The sequence below is a fragment of the Sebastes fasciatus genome, chromosome 12 (genome assembly GCF_043250625.1).
Source record: "Sebastes fasciatus isolate fSebFas1 chromosome 12, fSebFas1.pri, whole genome shotgun sequence".
NCBI classification, from domain to species: domain Eukaryota; kingdom Metazoa; phylum Chordata; class Actinopteri; order Perciformes; family Sebastidae; genus Sebastes; species Sebastes fasciatus.
In genome coordinates, this window is record NC_133806.1 from 19,511,987 (window position 1) to 19,531,452 (window position 19,466).

The window sequence follows — 19,466 nt, forward strand, 5'->3', positions numbered from 1 at the left end:
AAAAGCCCTTGTATAAAGTGGCATGATATGTTGTTGATAACAGAGGCGATAACAGTCTTGTAATACAATTCAGCATAAATAAGGAGCCCAGGGAGAAAACTGTGATCACACGCAAGCCTTTTAATTATTTACTCTACATAATACAGTTTACATTAATGTTGTTTGCACACAGTTTCAGTTATTTCAGTCAACGGTAATTACCAACCATCACTTACACCAGACAAAAAAGCATGTAGTGTGTATGGAGTTTCTTATCAGACTTAATCACAAAAAAACACTATTCACAATGCCTTGTACTGAATTTCTATTCTGTGTCATATTCACACAGACTACAATCAGTCACATCCATTGTTCCTCACTGGGAACACAGAGTAGAGTCATAAAGCACACATAGTGTAATTTACGTAACAAATGGAAAACTAGGGGATTAAAAATTTACTGATTTAATCAATATTTAATTCACTTCTCAAACACGTCACAATAGTGACCCCAGCTGGACAGATATGTGTACCTTCATTACAAGGCTCAGCTTCCCTCTGGGGCAGCACCTCCTCCATGTCTCAAAATCAATTTATTTAATCATATATTAGACAATAGCTGTCAAATCATACTTAACCCCACAAAAGGATCAACCCACGATGGGGCCCTGGTATAGGAATCTACTATGGACTTATACTAAGATCCAAATCACTAGATTTGCTGTCAATTTCTTTGCAGTAATTTCACACAAAATACAAATTCATTATATATACTTTTAGTAATGTCTCACCCAAAGTTATAGGAAACTTACTGTCAGGGCCCAATGGCTCAGCGGAAATTTAAGAGCATATATAGAGCGTCTCTATGCAATAGAGCTTCAGGAATAGATAATGATATAGAGCACACTGCAGGATTTTCACTTCAAATATTGTGGCTAAATGTGCGTTCCATGTTCATAAAAGCAACCAGATCATAAACACATGGACTGTGCACTATAATGCCACCCATTAATAGTCAAAGAAAACATTTCCATTATGAAGATAATAGTATTCGAATTTGGTGTCAACTTCACTCAACAATATTGTTTGAGGCCATAGTTTACAACAAAGTGAGGACTTGTAGAAAGGCACATCACTACTTCAAAAATAAATTATAGCGGAGTAAGCTAATAAGTCACTGTGGTAGAAGAAGTCTTTGAATTAATAGGAAACAGGGCGACCTTAAAGCAAATTCTTATTTAACTGTGAATTTTGAAGCTTTTCTTAATGTCACCTGATTCACTGCTAAGAAGTGAGAGCTTAACATGCTGTCACTGGTGGCTGAGGAATCATGGAGTTCTGTTCAGAAAAGCTCTGCCTCCTGTTTTAAATGTGCGTGGATTAAACCATGATAGCAATCACTTAAATGTTCTTGAAAAAGAAAAAGACTAAATTGGGGATTTTAACATATTAGGCTGGGGATTTTTTGCTCTCATTGTTGTGAATTTAGTCAGAGATATTATAGAGATGTGACTTATCCCTTTTCTTTTTCTTTAAACATTTCCAGACACACACTAAAGGCACAGCAATACTGGGTATCCCTGCCAATATAAAGATGATCACATAGATCCAGACTGGATATAGCTTGTCCTCCAGTGTAGGGAATTTATCCTGCAAACATAGAAAATACTAAATATAGAGTTTCCAGTGGTACATGACAGTTTGTTTTAAAAGATCAATATCCATAATCATAAAAAGATCATCTCAAAATAAATTCATAGTTACCGATTCAGGATCCCAGGCTTTGTAAAGGATCTTTTCAGATGCTTTAGTGATGAAGTAAAAGACCAAGATGAAAAGCATAATGAGCGGGCTGATGACTCTCCATGTCGCCTGCCAGAAGAAGTTGGGTTTGTGTCCAATCATGAACTTAATATCATCATTGAACCTAGGAGGACAGTGACAAACATACTGCATTGTCAAGAGTCTGTAGACAAAATAGGCTCTCATATATGAAATCTACAGGTTTAGGATGGTAGAAAAGGTGCATTTGCTTATCAAGGAAATATGGTCCTGGTATCTATCATCATTATCATGCTATTAAACCACTGTGTTAAATGGTGCAGGCATTATGAAGGACATAAACCATCACAGAATACCTATATCCAAATCTAAAAATGTAAGTTGCAACGGAACAGAACTATAAAAATGATATTATAATGTTCACATCCTGCATAATATAATAAATCATGATATCAGTTTGTCTACACCATTGTGTTATAGGTCACAACACATTTATTATATATAAACCGATTCTGCATTCACGAGTAGAATCTGTAGCCAATGGGACAAGATATTGGTATCGGAAACGTTCTGGTTTTTGTTTGTAGTCCGAGTAGTACTGACAATCACCTTCAAGCAGGCTTTGGTTGAATACAGGTAAACAGTCCGTGTGGAGAGCAAAAGAGGCGAGACGCATTGGCAGAAATGCAATCTCAGAACCCACCGGCTATCGTCTGACGATGATTTAGCTTAAAATTAGCTTAAAATTAGTTTATAAACTGGAAACTTTTGAAACAATCCGGTCGTACACGTCGTCTCTCAACTCCAGTCTCGCATCTCAAGTTGCTAATCGCAGTGTAAACAATGAGCAGCTCACGGAAGAGGTAGTCTTGGCCTGGATATCCGCTGGCTACACCGGAAGACCCAGAAATATAGCCCCTTGCCCCCAGAGGCTTATCCGTTGTCAGACCAATAGCCGATGGCGAGATTGCAACTCATTTAGTTAGTTTGTTGGGGACTTGATTGTCCATAACATGGAAAACTGTCTTTGGCCTCACTACACCACATTTAAAAACAATACCAGACATTAAGAATTAGGAATAGCATCAACAGAAAAAACATTTTAAAAGACATAAACAGAGTTTTTTTTAAAAACATGTATTACAATATCACCTGTCTATCCCATATATGTACACCACTGAGAACATCTCGCAGAATGCAACAACCAACAGAGGGATGGATCCTCCATAGGTGTCAAAGAGTGAAAGCCAATAGTTCCCTGAGCCTTGGAGAAATATCAGACCCACCAGACAGCAGAACATGCATGTTACACCTGAAAGAGAACGAAGAGTTGATAAAAGAGTACACTAGAAATCCTTATTAATGTAAAATGAGAGAATAGATGAGGGAGTTACCAGTGACGGCCTCTTTTGGCCACGTCTTAGGGAAAACTTTGAGGTCTTGCAGTGGCACTAGAACTCCCTCAATGTTACCAAACATAGAAGACAGGCCGAGACAGAAGAGCATTATGAAGAAAAGGACGGCCCACACCGGTGAGAAGGGCATCTTGGTGATAGCCTCAGTGAACACAATGAAGGCTAAACCAGTTCCTTCAACTCCCTAGGCCCAAACACAGCAGAGTGTTATACAGGAGCAAAGAATGGCAGGCATCTGATTTTGAAATAAACATTGGTTTATGTTCCACTAACAAGGAAGCTGCTGTCCTGTTGCATAAATAATCTTACCTCACTGAGAAAAGTATTTAGGTTGCAGGTCTTCAGATCCAGCTCTTGAATAACGTCAGGGTATGTTTCATTAAGACGTTGAACGACTTGATTATAGTTGCTGTCAGTGATGTCGCCCTCAGGAAGCTCAAAAAAAAATTTAGATTAAAAAAGTTTTCAGTCAATTATTGCTGAAGAAAAAATAAATTAGCTGCTAAAATGTATAATTTGACACAAAAAAATATATAATGTACCCAGAAAGACAGTTGTCAAATCTCTCTGTTGCTCTGAAGCCAATAATGGTGTAAATGACCGTTGCAGCGTAAACGGAGGTGATACCATTGATGAAAGAGATGATCACGGCATCCTGTTCACAGTTGTTACTAAAGGATAAATGCAATTTCATTTTGATTTTAAAGTACAGTGCATTTTCCTGTAACTTTAAATGACGCAGGTTAAAACAAAATAACCAAACTTACTGCACAGAGTTGTAGCTAGAGAAGGAAATAAGACCACCGAAAGCCAGAGAGAAGGAATAGAAAACTTGAGCACCCGCATCGAGCCATGTTGATGGCTTCGCCAGCTCTGTTAACTGGAAGATTTAGTAAAGTAGACAGTTATGGATCATCTGGTTATTGCTCGGCATTGGCTATATGGTTCCTCTAATGAGGCTGATATGGCTGAGGTCTTCAGAGGACCAAAATAACTGGTGGAGCACCCCAAACTGATTTTATATTATATTTTATGGAAAAATGTAAACAGTTTATCCTTACTAAGAATATCTCAGCATAAAATGTTATCCCCATTGTTGCCAAATAGCATTAAAACAATTTTTATAATTAGGTATTGCTGCATCTGTTATCTGCAGTAAGACCCGTGTGATTGCTACAATGAATTAAAAAAAATTAAACTTACATCTGGCGTGAAGAGAAACTTAACTCCATTCAAAGAGCCCTTCAGGGTCAACCCTCTGATCAGAAATATTGTCAGCACCACGTAGGGAAGGGTCGAAGTCACATACACAGCCTCGGGGAAAATAAAAACACTCACACAATTACTGCTTAGATTAATTAAAATCGTCTCTCTTATTAAAGTAAGCAACGTGCTTTACCTTCCCTGTGGTCTCAATACCACGAATGATGCAGATGTAGAGCACAGACCACGCACAAATGTGACATAACAGTATCCACCACTGCAGACCGCCGTCTTCTTCAATCGTTGGAGTTGTGTTCAGGGTCTTCCTGTACCAGAAATAATCCACAGGGGAGCTCCTCTCACACTCTGAGACAAGGCCTGATAGAGTTTAACAACAGCGTGTGTCACTAAGCCAAAATTAAGAGTATTTTTAGAGCTTTTGCCTTTATTCAAGAGTGTGGTCTTTCAGTTTGAGAGCATGACTTGATTGACTTGATAAATTGATTTCACTGTCAGATTTTGTAACGCTTTCCCTCGAAACCCTGTTCTTACACTCAAAACAGCCTCTGGTTGAGCATTTTTAGAGCAATTTAAAGTGCATACCAGAGTCTATTTGAGTGCAAGGACAAGGGTTTTGAAGGAAAGCATTACAAAATCTGAACATGAAATCAATGACCCATGCTGTCAAATTGAAAGACCATGCTCTTGAATAAAGATAAGAAAAATGCTCCATATTTATTCTGCAGAAGTACAGTACACGTTGTATTATTACCTGTTAAATTGGCATTCATAGGACATTGACTCCAAGGCAGAGGCTCTTGAAATGAGTTGAAGAGGTACCAGAGAATCCAGGCAATGATGGTGTTGTAATAGAGACTGATCGTCAGAGAGACACACATGGATGCAATACCTGCCAATGAATGTTTTAAAGGGTTTCTTTTAAGGCACTTTCCCACTATAGTTGTAGCAAACATTATGCAAATGTTTCTCACCAATGCCGGTCAAATAAGGATGGATTGTAGCCCACACTCCCAAACTGCCTCTTCTTAAGCGTTGCCCGATGGCAAACTCAAGATGTAGAAGTGGGATTCCTTCAAGAACCAGCAGGATCAGAAATGGTATCATAAAAGCACCTGGAGGAAAAAAACAAAGGAACTGTTGTGACAATAAATCTGTCATACAAAGAACTGTCATGTCAACATGTTGATGTTAATCATTTAGGATGCACGTGAACACATGCAGAGATAAAGTCCGACAGTGAATGCAGTTAGGTTTATAATGCAATTTACGATCCATTCAAGCCTTTGCTGTAAGCCCTTTACAAGGATTTCCTGTCAGTCAGAGTGCATTTCTTTCTTCTCCTTTCTTATCTGAACAGATCGGTTACAAGCCATCTTTATGAGTCTACAATGCTGAATGTGATTTAAAGGTCACCTATTATGCAAAATGCACTTTTCCATGTCTTTTAAACATCAATATCTGTCCCCAGTGTGTCTACAGGCCACCATAGTATCATAAAAGACCATCCTCTCTCTTTTTCTCCTCCTCCGTTTGTCCGGAAATGGGTGCAGAAAAAAAATTCGCTTTTTTCCTTGTATTCTGACGTCATTAGGGAATGCAAGTCACGTGAGGGTTTCCTGGTCGAACCAGAGAGAACCTTCAGTAGCTGACCCCAGCCCACAGCGCGTCACTGTCTCTCCTCCTCAACCTAACTTGAGCAAAGTAGCTCCTACAGTTAGTCTGCAAGAACCAGCAGAACAGGCTTCATGTACTCCCATCATCTAAATATAACATGTTCATTCACAAAGGCTTTATGTAATTACACTGTTTAAACAGATGATATTTATATATTATATATATTTGATGTCATGCATGTAGCAGAATACAGGTAGTAAATAGTGACTTGTAAGCAACACAACACATTTCTGTTTCACAGTCAAACTTTATTTGAGTAGACAGATGACAATATTAATTATTCACAGCATTTGTAATCATCCCACCTGTTAGTTAGTTATGTTAACATGGTACAGGAGAAAGTCTTCAGCTCTGGTAAATTATGGTAAGCTAAGCTCCGGTGGTCTGTAGTCATGGTAACACAGAGACAGCTACTACTGTAAATAATATACCATTACTCTGATCTTCCATACATTTATCTTTTAGCAGAAATAATGAACTGACTACTGTTTCACATCTTCTATTTTCCACCCTGATGGTCGCTGTGTTTACACACCGTGTCATAGCGGTAGCATGTAGCTAACCCGTTAGCATGTAGCTACATGCTAACGGGTTAGCTACATGCTACCGGGTTAGCTTTGTATCTCCATGTAAACAGAGCCATCTGCCCACAGCTGTCTGCTCTCCTCTGGGATGATTCTGTCGGTCATTTCTCACAGATGGATCTGTAAAGACAGACGTAAAACAGAGTGTATGTTTACGGTTTACAGAGTTGATGCATGAGGTAAACACTGAGCTAACTAACAGAGATATAAACAGCATTATTTACCTGAGAGAAACCGTCAGGAAAACCTGGAATCTGGACCGCAGATGTTCATCATGTGTCGCCGATTTCTGATCAGATTCCTCCGGTAACGTGCGCTGGGTGAAGTTTCTGGTTTATAAACTTTAAAGTGGTTTATAAACTTTATTCTAGCTGCTATCTCTCCACTCGTCTCTCTGAGAGAGAGAGAGAGAGAGAGCTTCTCCGGGAGGGAGGGGGAGGGTGACGCTGTGTTGTTGAGGACGTTTGATTAACAGAAAACGCTGACCAATCAGAGCAGAGTGGGAGGAGACAGAGGCTACAGACACAGAAATCAGCACTTTTGGAAATGGGCTGAAACAGAGGTTATAGAGACATGCTGGAATGCATGATCTGATTGTTTTTTTGAAAAAAAAACTTCAGAGACATGGTTTGGAGGTCTGAGACCTATAATAACTAGTTTAAATGGAGTATAATATGTGACCTTTAAGCTGCTTCCTATATCAAGTGTTTAAAAGATAGGATATAGTCATTACTCGATCAGTGGTCTTGTAATATTGTTCATTAACTACTTGGGTGTCAACTATTGTTTAGACCTTGTTGTCATACCCAGTGACCCAGAACTGCTGTGTAATCCAATTCAGTTCAATCCAATGGGGAAAATTGAGGCATGCTAGTTTGCAAACATAAAAATACAAAATGTGCTCGTAAAAATCAAATCAAAAAGAAGCAAAAGGAAAAAATCCCTGGCTGACCAACAGTGCCCAATACTACAAAGACATATGCATTTATCAGTCACAAGGCACAAAGTTGAATGGCTTTCCATGTCACATGACTTTCGGCTTTAGGAATGAAATCAAAATTTCTTCTATTTGTTTTACAAACAGGTCATTAAAATGCATTCTTGATGGCAGTGGCAGGCAGACAAATACTTTGGAGAGCTTATCGTTTTGAAATAAATGAAATGATGCCTGTAAATGAAATGTTAACATAGACGTATGGGAGTATACTTAGGTGTCCTGTGCTCTTCCAGTAGGTCTGGATGGGATACAATGAGGCTCAAACAGTGTTGTTAAAAATAGTCAAATTTGGAATAAGTGCAGTAAACCATCAAAGCATCACTTGCCTCCTCCATGACTCTGACACAGGTAGGGGAAGCGCCAAACATTTCCAAGTCCCACACAAAACCCAACACAGGTCAGCATGTACTGGGTCTTGTTCTCCCATTTCGGTCGGTCTCCAGCCTCTTCCTCCTCCAGCTTGTCCAGTTGCTGATGGGACAATATCCTGTCCTCCAGGCCTGGATTGGGGAGTTTTAACTTCATGATGTGTCGAACACTGTAGTATTGTAGTGATACAATGCATGTACTGTGCAGTGCTGGAATGTAAATTGTGGCTCACACCGTGAGGTCTATATGTACTGGACCTCTGTAATAGATTGACTAGGCTGCGGTGTCAGCGAGCGTCAGCTAGAAGTGTGCAGCCTTTGAAGCGTAAACTGAGGTGGAACACACATGACAGTTAACTGGTGTCTTATCTGCTGAGGAAGGGTCAGTGCACACACATCACTGTTCTTTTGAGGTTTACTGGAGAAAAACATTTTTTATAGGATTTATTGTGTGGTGTAGCGTTAAAGAATGATTGAAAACACAGTAGGGGAGAGTGGGGTAAGATGAGCCAGTGGGTAAGTTGACCCACCCCCTCTATCTTGGCAACTGTGATTATGTTTTGTCATGTGACCATTATTTTAGGAAGTACCCATCATTTCTATCTTGCTGTGATGGAGTTAAGCACATGGGAGAAGTAGTAAGTACTTTTTTACACCAAAAACAGTTTTTTCCCAGTCAAAGTAAATTTTCTGCATGTCAGGAATAATGGATGTTAGATCAAAGCAAATGTATCCAGGTCTAAAAAAATATATTATACACGTTGGTGATTTACTAAGATATAACACCATGTTAATCCCTTCGCTAAAGATTAGCCTGAATTGCTAAGCTAGGCCATTTTTTCCAAAATGGTAGCTATGGGGCAAAGTGAGCCAAAGGTTATGGGGTAAGTTGAGCCACTGGCTCACTAATATTCTACTATTATTCCGAGCCACTGGCTCAATTTACCCCACCATAAATTAACCAAATTAATTCTCTGAAGTATAAAATGGTATTACCGTTGAGTGTTACACAACTTGGTTTGATTTTTTTATGTGTTAACCTTTATAGAAGAGGGAGATAAAGGAAGTAAAAACAGTTGGTTATAGTGGAACAGCAGAGGCAAAGAGGGTCCTCACAGAGGAGGTAGAGAAGGAGCTTGCAGACCATATCAAGAAGCTGGCTGAACAGTTCCACGGCCTTACTCCAAAGAAATGCTGTGAACTGGCATTGGAATTGGCAGAAAGAACAACCTTCCTGTCCCCAACAACTGGAAAGAGAAGGGTTTAGCAGGTAGGCCTAGGTCAAACCAAAGACCAAGACGAAAATCACAGCGTACAGCAGTTCTGAGGAGAGTGATGTTCCCATCCCATTTGATGACACTTCTGAGCATGAGAGTTCTAATGATGAGAGAAGTGAATCAGACATCACAGATCTGTTAGTTGGTGACTTTGTCATAGTAAACTTTGTATCCAAAGGCAGAAGCTACCATTACATTGGCTTGGTTGAGAGCCTGGAGGGCAACGAAGTGAGTGCAAGATTTCTCAGAAGAATCCGGGGGAACACTTGACGTGAGAAGCCCACCTTTGTATTCAAGGAAAAGGATGAGGCATCTTTTCCACTGAGTGATGTGCTGAAGGAGCTACCTCAACCTCAAAAGGCTGGAGGAACTGCAAGGAGGGAGCAACAGTTCATATTTCACTGCAACCTTGACGACTGGGATATAGTCGAATATTGAATGATATTTTGATTGTTCAATGGTCTTGAAACTCACAGGTGGTTTGTTCTCACAAGTTCATAACTGTGAAACTGTTTGTTAACACACTTATGCTGAGGTTTAAACTTAAAAACTCAGATGTTCAGTTTACCCCACGATGGCTCAACTTACCCACTGACTCGGATCAACTTACCCCTTACCTGGGGCAAGTTGAGCCACAGGAGCACTTTTTTTGGGAAGGTCATTTTTTTCAGACAGCTTTGTGATGGATGCATGCTGATCATTTCATTTGATAGGAGAGATCCTGAATTTAAGGTTCATGTTTTCATTTGACTTCTGTCTCATTTTTCCTAACCTCGAGGACAGCATAAGTAAAAATTGGCTCATCTTACCCCACTCTCCCCTATACAGTAGCATAGCTGTAATGATATACACACATAGTAGTCTTTTAAACATGTAGCAACTGTTTATTCACATTTAAAATTGTTAATACTGAAGACATGATGAAGGTTCATTCTTGACCTTGGAAATAGTAGTTTGACAAAAAATTATTTACTCACATAGCTGTCAGCCTCTTCTCATGGCCTTCATCAGCAGATGAGTTTGCTCATTTATCAATTTTATTTAAATGATTAATTAATTTATTATTTATTAATACACAATTAATTAATAGGCACCAAACCCCCAACTGCTCGGGGCGCCTGTCAGGGGCAGCCCCCTCTCCTCTAATGCATGTATACAGGTCCTGTTTGTGCATGTGTGTGTATTTCGGGCCTGCGTGTACTATGTAAAAAGAAAAATTACATTGTGAAAAAAAAAAAAAAATTCTCCTCGGGGATCAATAAAGTGCCTTTCTTCTTTTTCTTCTTCTTACAGTAACAGAATATTGATTCATATTTGATCAGCGCTGCCTAGTTTGACTGTTTGATCGGAGTTTGTGAGTGATTGACAGCTGCTCACAGACGACAGGCTCCAGCTCAGCTCTGATTGGTTGTTTTCCTCCGGTCTGTGAAATCTTGCAGATGCCATTAGGAGACACAGAAACACATGATTTATTTAATTTTTCAGATTTCCTTTCTCATGCACTACTGTCAGGATATAGTGACCTATTTATAAATGTTTTAATCCCATTTGCTCCAATGCTACCTACTGCTGCTTTAAAGGTCACCTATTATGCAAAATGCACTTTTCCATGTCTTTTAAACATCAATATCTGTCCCCAGTGTGTCTACAGGCCACCATAGTATCATAAAAGACCATCCTCTCTCTTTTTCTCCTCCTCCGTTTGTCCGGAAATGGGTGCAGAAAAAAAATCGCTTTTTTCCTTGTATTCTGACGTCATTAGAGAATGCAAGTCACGTGAGGGTTTCCTGGTCGAACCAGAGAGAACCTTCAGTAGCTGACCCCGGCCCACAGCGCGTCACTGTCTCTCCTCCTCAACCGAACTTGAGCAAAGTAGCTCCTACAGTTAGTCTGCAAGAACCAGCAGAACAGGCTTCATGTACTCCCATCATCTAAATATAACATGTTCATTCACAAAGGCTTTATGTAATTACACTGTTTAAACAGATGATATTTATATATTATATATATTTGATGTCATGCATGTAGCAGAATACAGGTAGTAAATAGTGACTTGTAAGCAACACAACACATTTCTGTTTCACAGTCAAACTTTATTTGAGTAGACAGATGACAATATTAATTATTCACAGCATTTGTAATCATCCCACCTGTTAGTTAGTTATGTTAACATGGTACAGGAGAAAGTCTTCAGCTCTGGTAAACTATGGTAAGCTAAGCTCCGGTGGTCTGTAGTCATGGTAACACAGAGACAGCTACTACTGTAAATAATATACCATTACTCTGATCTTCCATACATTTATCTTTTAGCAGAAATAATGAACTGACTACTGTTTCACATCTTCTATTTTCCACCCTGATGGTCGCTGTGTTTACACACCGTGTCATAGCGGTAGCATGTAGCTAACCCGTTAGCATGTAGCTACATGCTAACGGGTTAGCTACATGCTACCGTCAGGAAAACCTGGAATCTGGACCGCAGATGTTCATCATGTGTCGCCGATTTCTGATCAGATTCCTCCGGTAACGTGCGCTGGGTGAAGTTTCTGGTTTATAAACTTTAAAGTGGTTTATAAACTTTATTCTAGCTGCTATCTCTCCACTCGTCTCTCTGAGAGAGAGAGAGAGAGAGAGAGAGCTTCTCCGGGAGGGAGGGGGAGGGTGACGCTGTTGTTGAGGACGTTTGATTGACAGAAAACGCTGACCAATCAGAGCAGAGTGGGAGGAGACAGAGGCTACAGACACAGAAATCAGCACTTTTGGAAATGGGCTGAAACAGAGGTTATAGAGACATGCTGGAATGCATGATCTGATTGTTTTTTTGAAAAAAAAACTTCAGAGACATGGTTTGGAGGTCTGAGACCTATAATAACTAGTTTAAATGGAGTATAATATGTGACCTTTAACTGATGGCATCGCTGCATTGTTGAGTCGCTGCCAACTTCGATGCAGCGTGTACTTCTCACACTGGCCACTAGAGGCCGCCATAGCGCCTGTAATATGAGCTGTGTGTCTGCCTGGCTGAGGTCTGGCTGCTGCTGTGTCCTCTGCTGGCAGAGTTTGAGGCTTGAGGAGGGAGAGCCGCTTCCCATCGCTCTCACAGACCAGGCGCCAAGTGTAGCAGTCCAGTCCGCAGTCTGCCTCAGCACCTCTAAACGCCCGCAATGCCCTTGGATACCACTGACTAGAGCCCTATCTCTCACCAAAGGCACCCTGGATCTTTACTTCTTCTGGACTGTTGTGCGCACTGTCCCGTGTCCTCTGCGCTGCATGAAGCGAATGGAGAAGGTCCAAGGATAACAGAGGAGGGTGCAGTATTTTTGCTACTGCAGAAGAAGACCTTCTGCCCAGGGGGGCTGCAGCCTGCCTGCCTGTCTGTCTGTCAGAGGCTGTGGTGTCGCATCCACTGTTTCCATTATCTTCACATCGCCTTGCATGGATACATCATGGCTACGTTTGTATGCAGGGCACAGTTCTTAGATGATACTGATCCATTTAACAGCACCAATTTCCCAGAGCCCACCCGGCCACCTCTGTACACTTTCAGGGAAGATATTCCTCTGATCAATCAGATTGCTGGAGTCCACAGGCTGCTGAAAGCCCCACAGAAGGTATGCAGTATATTCAACCTCTTCATTATGTTGTTGTTTTTTCATGTCTCTTTAAATGAGTGAAAAGGTTAACAGAATGCAAAATTAATTATTAGCTTTGAGCATGTTGATGATTGGGTTGCCATACCAAACAAACCTAATGAGCCATGATAGAGAGCTGTGACTTGCTGTTATGGGATGCTGATGGAGCATCAACATGCATTCAAACTAGTTATTGCATGCACATGTCAGTCAGATGGACTAATAATATGACATTATGGGAGTAACTGGTGGCTTTTTGGGTGATGTTGGGAGTGATGTGCACACCCATTATTTGGCTGAGGAGCTGTTAATGTTTACCTCGACCATAAATCTAATCCCCCTCAGTTTGACCTGTTTTTTCTTACTATCCATTAGCTAGACTTAAAGGGGAAGTTTTGTTCCAGTTATTTTGTGTAATAGAACAAAAGAAATGCAAATATACTCAATATATTAATCATGATTGTTTACATTTAACCTTCCCTCAACTTTCAATTTGGTTGTTTTTTGGCTTTTAAGTATGAGCTTGAAGTCCATGTAGGAAACCGCTTCTGCTGTTGTCACAACACAGCCCCCAGTTAGAGTAGTGGGGGTCAGATGCCCAGTTGGTCAGTTGTTGAAGGATGGGAGAGGGTAATTCCCCATCCGGATTGCCCTAGATCTGGGGATTTGAATTTGTAACCATCTGATCTCAACACAACATATTATTTTGTCATTTTGTTATTTGACATCTTACTTTTTATGGCATATTTATGGCATATTTCCTTAGCCAAAAGCAGAATGCATTTTTTGCAATACCTCTACATTGTTGTGTTTGGTCGAGCTGCATCACATTGTTTTTTTTTTTTAGTCCAAACTGTTTTGAGAAGGTGAAGCGGTACACATTGTTTTGGTTGGAAATGTTTGCCTTCCACAAAATCCGCAACTGCACAGCCAGTTCTAAGCGGCTCAAAATAACCGAATGTTCCTCTTTGGTATGGTGTAAATTGCCCTGTTTAAGTTTCCTAAAGAAAGCCAGTGACAAATAATGTAAACTTGAAGCCCATTTTCTATTTTTGTTTTTCTTTTAGAGGCCTCTGAAGGCTATATCTCTGCCTGCCTCTTCCTTCTGATTAGACTCTGTGCATCCAAACACATTTTCTACAGGCCTCATCTACTGACCTTCAAATTTAAACAAAGCAAAGGGGGCCATAGCATCTGAAGTCGAGTCTTTTATTGAGCATTCATCTCAGTCTGGTTGTGGAAGTCGTGTAAATAGAACGTTAATTAGGGTCTTTCTTCATTCTGTCAGATCAATGGTGCTCCATCTTGTTTGAGTAGAGCTAGTAAGATAAGTCACGGAAGCCTCAGGATGCTGTGGATCACCACAAGCCTGGCTCTCATTCTGCAGCCCACTCAGTCTGACCAGCAGGATGGGATGGGAACGCTTTCCACTGTTTGAGAGAGGAGAGGGAAGCGGGCAGAATTAAAAACACAAACAAAGGGCTGATGTACTTTGCACAGTCGACTGGTCTCAGTTTAGCAGTGGGCCAGCTGGACCGCAAACTAGACAGAGAGGGAGTACCGGTGGTAAAGCTCAGCAGCGCCTGGTTAGTGAGATTTGGTCACATGGGCATTTGTGGTTAGCAGTATCTTGAAGGAGCTTGTGCTTTTTATAAACAAATAACAGTCAGGTGGTTGACTAGACTGGGTCACCACATCGAGCAGCGAGGTCTCTGATTCACACCCTCAACAGTTTGAGGAAGTGACTTTGGCGTGACCCTGTCAATGCCTTCGATGGCAAATCTGTTGTCTTTGAGCTCCGTCTCTATGGTACAGGTCAATCCGGTATAAATAGCACGCTGCTAACACATGGTGTCGAGGGAGTCAAAGCAGCTAGCATATGCCGTCTCTGGGCTGTTCCTGTCAGTTTCAGTCTGCAGTCTCAAGAGGGGTGATCTGTTCATGTGTGTGTGTGTGTGTGTGGTTGTTGTTTATATGTGTGTTGGCTTGGCCTGTACATGGGATCATGGCACTTTGGCCATGCTGCTGTACAAAGTCAAACACCAATTATGAGTAACTGTGAGGTTTAAACATCAAAAGCAAATTATAACCAAGGATTATATTTTATAGCAACGAGGATTCAGACCATAAATGCTTGTTGTGTAGCAACGACGGCATTGTCAGGACAGCAGACACACTTTGAAGTCAGATTTCCACCCCGTTGCCTCTTGGAAAATGCCATGCCACCATGTATTATAATGCTGTATGTAATGTATTGTGTTATTGCAGTGGCACTGCTGAATATACAGAGGGCTTTAATGGAAATTCAAACACATGTAATGTTGTGATAAAGACACTAATATTCTTCCGTACCATGTATAGCTGTTCATTTATAAACAAGCTATTCTGTTGCTACTGTGGATGGAAAGTATGAAGAGTCATTACCTGACTCAGCGTGTCTATGCTGTCATGAATAATGCATTGCCCTTGTCAGAAGACAAAGTGACCATCAAAATTTGCCAGAGTTATTCCAAATCAGCTCTAATGTCATCGTGAATCAATAGATCAATAGATCAATAGTCCTCCACATGCTTTCTTCTCTGTCAATGTTTTGTAGTTTGTGGCTTGGTGGCCTTGAGGCCTGGCATCTGATTGCAAAGCAGTATTAAAGGGAGGGAAAATGTGGCTAAAGTCTTGGAGAATGGACTCTCACTTCACCAATTTCAAGTTTTGAGTCGCATTTTTTCCCCTAAGAAATTACAGAGACCCATAATGAGAAGTTATGTTAAATGCTGTAAAATACAGGTTCCTCCTTGCCTGTCAGAGCTCCTTTGAATTCTTTTACACATTGTTATGCAGAGTTGAGGTTTTGCTGGTCTCTGCATTATGGTGGGTTGTCTCAGCAGAGGGCTCCTTTCAGAAGAATGCAACATCCGTGGACAGACTCATCCTCTGCATGCTTGACACAAATGTACTGTTGAGTGCTGATGTGGTTTCTCTGTCATGCATCAAGTGTGTTTTAAGGTGTTTTAAATCCCTTGCCTTCGGAGAAAGACCACAAATACCATCCTCACCTTTATCAAACAAACGTTGAGCTTTTATAAAGTGCTTGATTTAGACTCCAGTGCGGTTTACATACACAAATGTGTAAGGCTGGCTAACACGGGGTAAAACTATGTAAAAGATAATGTTGTTAGTTAAATAAATGTGCAACTAGCACACAGTATATGTTATCTCATTCCAAAGAAATTTGGAGTGAGATAGCAGTTTTAAATTGGAAATTGCATGGTGTTTATTTTTAGCTCGTTCTGCCTTAACTGCCTCCCTGGTCAGTGGACCACAGTATGGTGGTTGAAGGGAGAGGCCAGACCTCAGTGTGTGAGCAGAGCACTTGTGGTTGCATCTCTGGACTTGGCCATCACAGGCGACCGTGGGTTCAAGTCCTGGGCGGGGAACAGCTGAGGAAGCCTCTGCTACTGATAATCTGGTAGCACTGTTCCTGGATTAAGGGCCATTTATGTGCATCGACCTGGCGTGGTTATACAATGCAAGACAATCCAGGTTGATTATATAATGAAAACCTGAAGGGATACCAGTTGGAGGATGGATGTGTGAATAATACATGGATGGGTAGATGGATGTAGAGACGGGGACAGATTGATGGCAGACTTGCACAATTCACTTTGACTTTTTACCGCTTTTGGTCTGTGAGTCAAAACCTTGTGTGGGGAAATGCATTTCTTGGTTCCACAGCTAATTGCTGGTTACGGCTGCAAATTCAGCCCAATGTTTTGTCTATTTCAGGTTGTGATACAGAGCGTAAAGCTGAAAGAGAACAAACATTTTCATGCCCTTTTATCCAATCCACAAACTTAAGCAGTACTTAAAGTGCAAAATGTAAGAAGAGTAAAAAAAATACTAAAATACTATAACAATAAATTAGACTTTTGTTTGTAAATTGACAGCATGTATACCCAATTCATGACAAAAAAAAAAAATATTTGATCTTTTTCTCTGTATTATAAGTGGTAGATTTTCTGCTTGCAGAAGCAGCAACAGCATTTTATTTGAAATAAACAGAATAAGAAGAAGAAGAAGAAGAAGAAGAAGAAGTGGATAGTTAGAATAAGTAGTGATGGAGAACACCCTGAAGAGACAAATTAACATCAGTTGGGATAGTGACTAGAAATGTCAGACTTCTTTTAAATGAAAATCGTTCCAGATGATTAAATAGACAAGAAATCACTGGCAGATGCACTACGTCACGGCTATTAACACCCAAGATATGACAAGTGACAATATGATATAATAATATAATATGACAAAAACAAGGCAACATCAAGTAAGTGAAAAATGAATAAACAAATTAAAGCGGCAGTAGGCAGAATATTTTTGGCATCATTGGGCAAAAATTCCATAATAACCTCTCAGCATATTGTAATTCAAGTGTTCTGAGAGATAACTAGACTTCTGCACCTCCTCATGGCTCTGTTTTCAGGCTTTGGCCAATCACAGGTCATTTCAGAGAGAGAGCGTTCCTATTGGCTGTTCATTCAACGGAGTCAATTAGAAAGTGTGCTCCGGCTGATGGGCGGTGCTTGGTATTTCCTCAACTGATCTCAACATGGCTGCCGGCCCACAAACTTTCTCATTTTACAGCTAAACAGTACACTACAAGATGTTTCTGAAAACATTTGAGGAGAAAAATAGGCATTACAGTAACAGAATATTGATTCATATTTGATCAGCGCTGCCTAATTTGACCGTTTGATCGGAGTTCGCGAGTGATTGACAGCTGCCTCAGAGACGGCAAGGCTCCAGCTCGGCTCTGATTGGTTGTTTTCCTCCAGTCTGTGAAATCTTGCAGATGCCATTAGGAGCACCGGAGGACACAGAGGCACATGATTTTTTCAGATTACCTGTCTCATGCACTACTGTCAGGATATAGTGACCGTTTTATAAAAATAACAGTTTTTAATCATGTTTCATCCAATTCTACCTACTTCAGCTTTAATCTATGAACATTTAGTACATTGAGGATAACCTCTAGTGATTTAGACATTAGGGAGACTCCTGGTGGTTTTTCTTGGTTTAGTTCAGTGTCTTATACATCATGAATGGCCCAGCTACTGGTCAGCGTATATGATTTAATGTCTTCTCCTTCATGCTACATTTCATATTACTGTCACACACATTATTTTTAAAGGCATGTCAGTCCATCGGCATAAAAATAGTGGGCCTAACTTTGTCCCTTATGTCTGGATTTCCTGTCTGTCCAGATTCTGTCCTGTAATCTGGAGAAGCACTTGTTTCCCTCCTGTGCTTGTGTACAGTATAGCTTTATTTGTTTGCCAGCATGTCTCCCTTTCTCTCGATCTCCGTCTCTTTCTGTCTCTCAGTCGGCCTTACTGAAAGAACATCATCAACGATCTAACCAAGGCTTATCACCGTCTTAGATACAATAGGATTTGCTGAGCAATTGGAAGTTTTCGGTGTATGTTTACTGCTTCGGCCTTGTGCCTCGCCTCTTCTCTGGTCTCTCAGATTGAAGATGTTCAGCCCTATAATCACCACAACTATTATATTACCAATAATCGTTTGGTTTACCATGCATGGAAAGCAAACAAGACAGCTCAGACACAGAGAGTTGGAGAAGGAGTAAGAGTTATCCTAACCGACCACATGTTTTGTTTCACTTCTCAAATATGACACAGTCCTTGAGTGGTGCAGTGCAGTAATACAAACAGAGTGGCCAGACAGATCAAAGCCATCAGACCCATAATGTCTTTCCCAGCCTTTTTCCTTCACGTTCAATTAAGTTACTGTCATATGTGGGAGGAAATTGAACTGCATCAGACCTCGCAATAACCGGTCTAATTTAAAAAACACATGACTTTACATGTTACATTTATGTTTACATGTGTTGCTCTTCTTTTACGACAAAGAGGCTGCTTATTTGGGGATGTGTAAATAGTAATTTATGCAAGTGTATCCTTGGCTATCTTACAAAGCCGTCAAAGTGGGCTGACAAGAAAAGACAAATGTGCTGGACTGTCCAGTATGACGTTGTTTTAGATACTCTGGCTGGTGATGGAGCAGAGCTGTGCCACTCTCTTCTCTTAAGTCATATGTTTGCCCTCCCGTGATGGTATTTGTTTTCCCGTCCTCTGCTCCACCGTTGGAGCCGCTGTCCCATGGAGCTGACAGACTCTGAATATAAATAGGTTAATATCTACAAATTGGAGGTCAGCCAGACAAGTGAACAGTCGCAGACTCATTCCTCATGCATGTCCTCGACCACAGTCAGCTGATGACAACCGTTCAAGACCAGACAAATCATACCTCCTCTTCAAAAAGCATCTTGTGTGATGATGATAGTTTATCAGACAGGGAGAGCAGACAGATAAGAGGCACCAGGCTGCTAAACTGCTCCAAATCTGCACGACTTCTCTCCAACCTCGCCTTGGGAGCTGATAAAATAACTTTCTCTGGTCCACTGCAGACTAGACATAAACCTCAAATATGCTGTGCATTTTTGCCATTGAGCCATACAAAA

The 19,466-nt window shown here is 40.7% G+C and overlaps 2 protein-coding genes across 6 annotated transcripts in view; one reads left to right on the forward strand and one right to left on the reverse strand.

Annotated features, from left to right (window-relative positions):
• Window positions 1-100: 100 nt before the first annotated feature.
• On the reverse strand, window positions 101-8,254 carry slc6a19b (solute carrier family 6 member 19b). The gene is made up of 12 exons (XM_074653912.1): window positions 7,981-8,254; window positions 5,371-5,511; window positions 5,151-5,288; window positions 4,575-4,756; window positions 4,379-4,489; window positions 3,943-4,055; window positions 3,699-3,846; window positions 3,485-3,610; window positions 3,155-3,359; window positions 2,913-3,072; window positions 1,743-1,905; window positions 101-1,628 (listed from the first exon to the last, which is right to left on the reverse strand). The coding sequence occupies exons 1-12, from the start codon at window positions 8,177-8,179 to the stop codon at window positions 1,464-1,466; spliced, it is 1,851 nt and encodes a 616-aa protein (XP_074510013.1). The 5' UTR covers window positions 8,180-8,254; the 3' UTR covers window positions 101-1,463.
• Window positions 8,255-12,320: 4,066 nt separating this feature from the next.
• The window catches only part of fhod3b (formin homology 2 domain containing 3b), a 96,799-nt gene continuing 89,653 nt past the window's right edge, over window positions 12,321-19,466 (forward strand). For 2 of the 5 annotated variants that reach the window (XM_074653916.1, XM_074653917.1), the window contains exon 1: window positions 12,323-12,910. In XM_074653916.1, the coding sequence (XP_074510017.1) occupies window positions 12,746-12,910 (165 nt within the window). In that variant the 5' untranslated portion in view covers window positions 12,323-12,745. Of the gene's footprint in view, window positions 12,911-19,466 lie in introns of all 5 variants that reach the window. The other 3 variants (XM_074653914.1, XM_074653915.1, XM_074653918.1) reach the window with 3 other exon arrangements.

Coding starts and splice junctions, on each gene's coding strand:
- slc6a19b (XM_074653912.1), bottom strand. CDS start 8,179: ATGAAGTTAAAACTCCCCAATCCAGGCCTGGAGGACAGGATATTGTCC. Junction 3,847..3,942: donor TCTAGCTACAACTCTGTGCA/GTAAGTTTGGTT, acceptor TTTATCCTTTAG/TAACAACTGTGAACAGGATG. Junction 3,073..3,154: donor GCCAAAAGAGGCCGTCACTG/GTAACTCCCTCA, acceptor GTTCTCTTTCAG/GTGTAACATGCATGTTCTGC.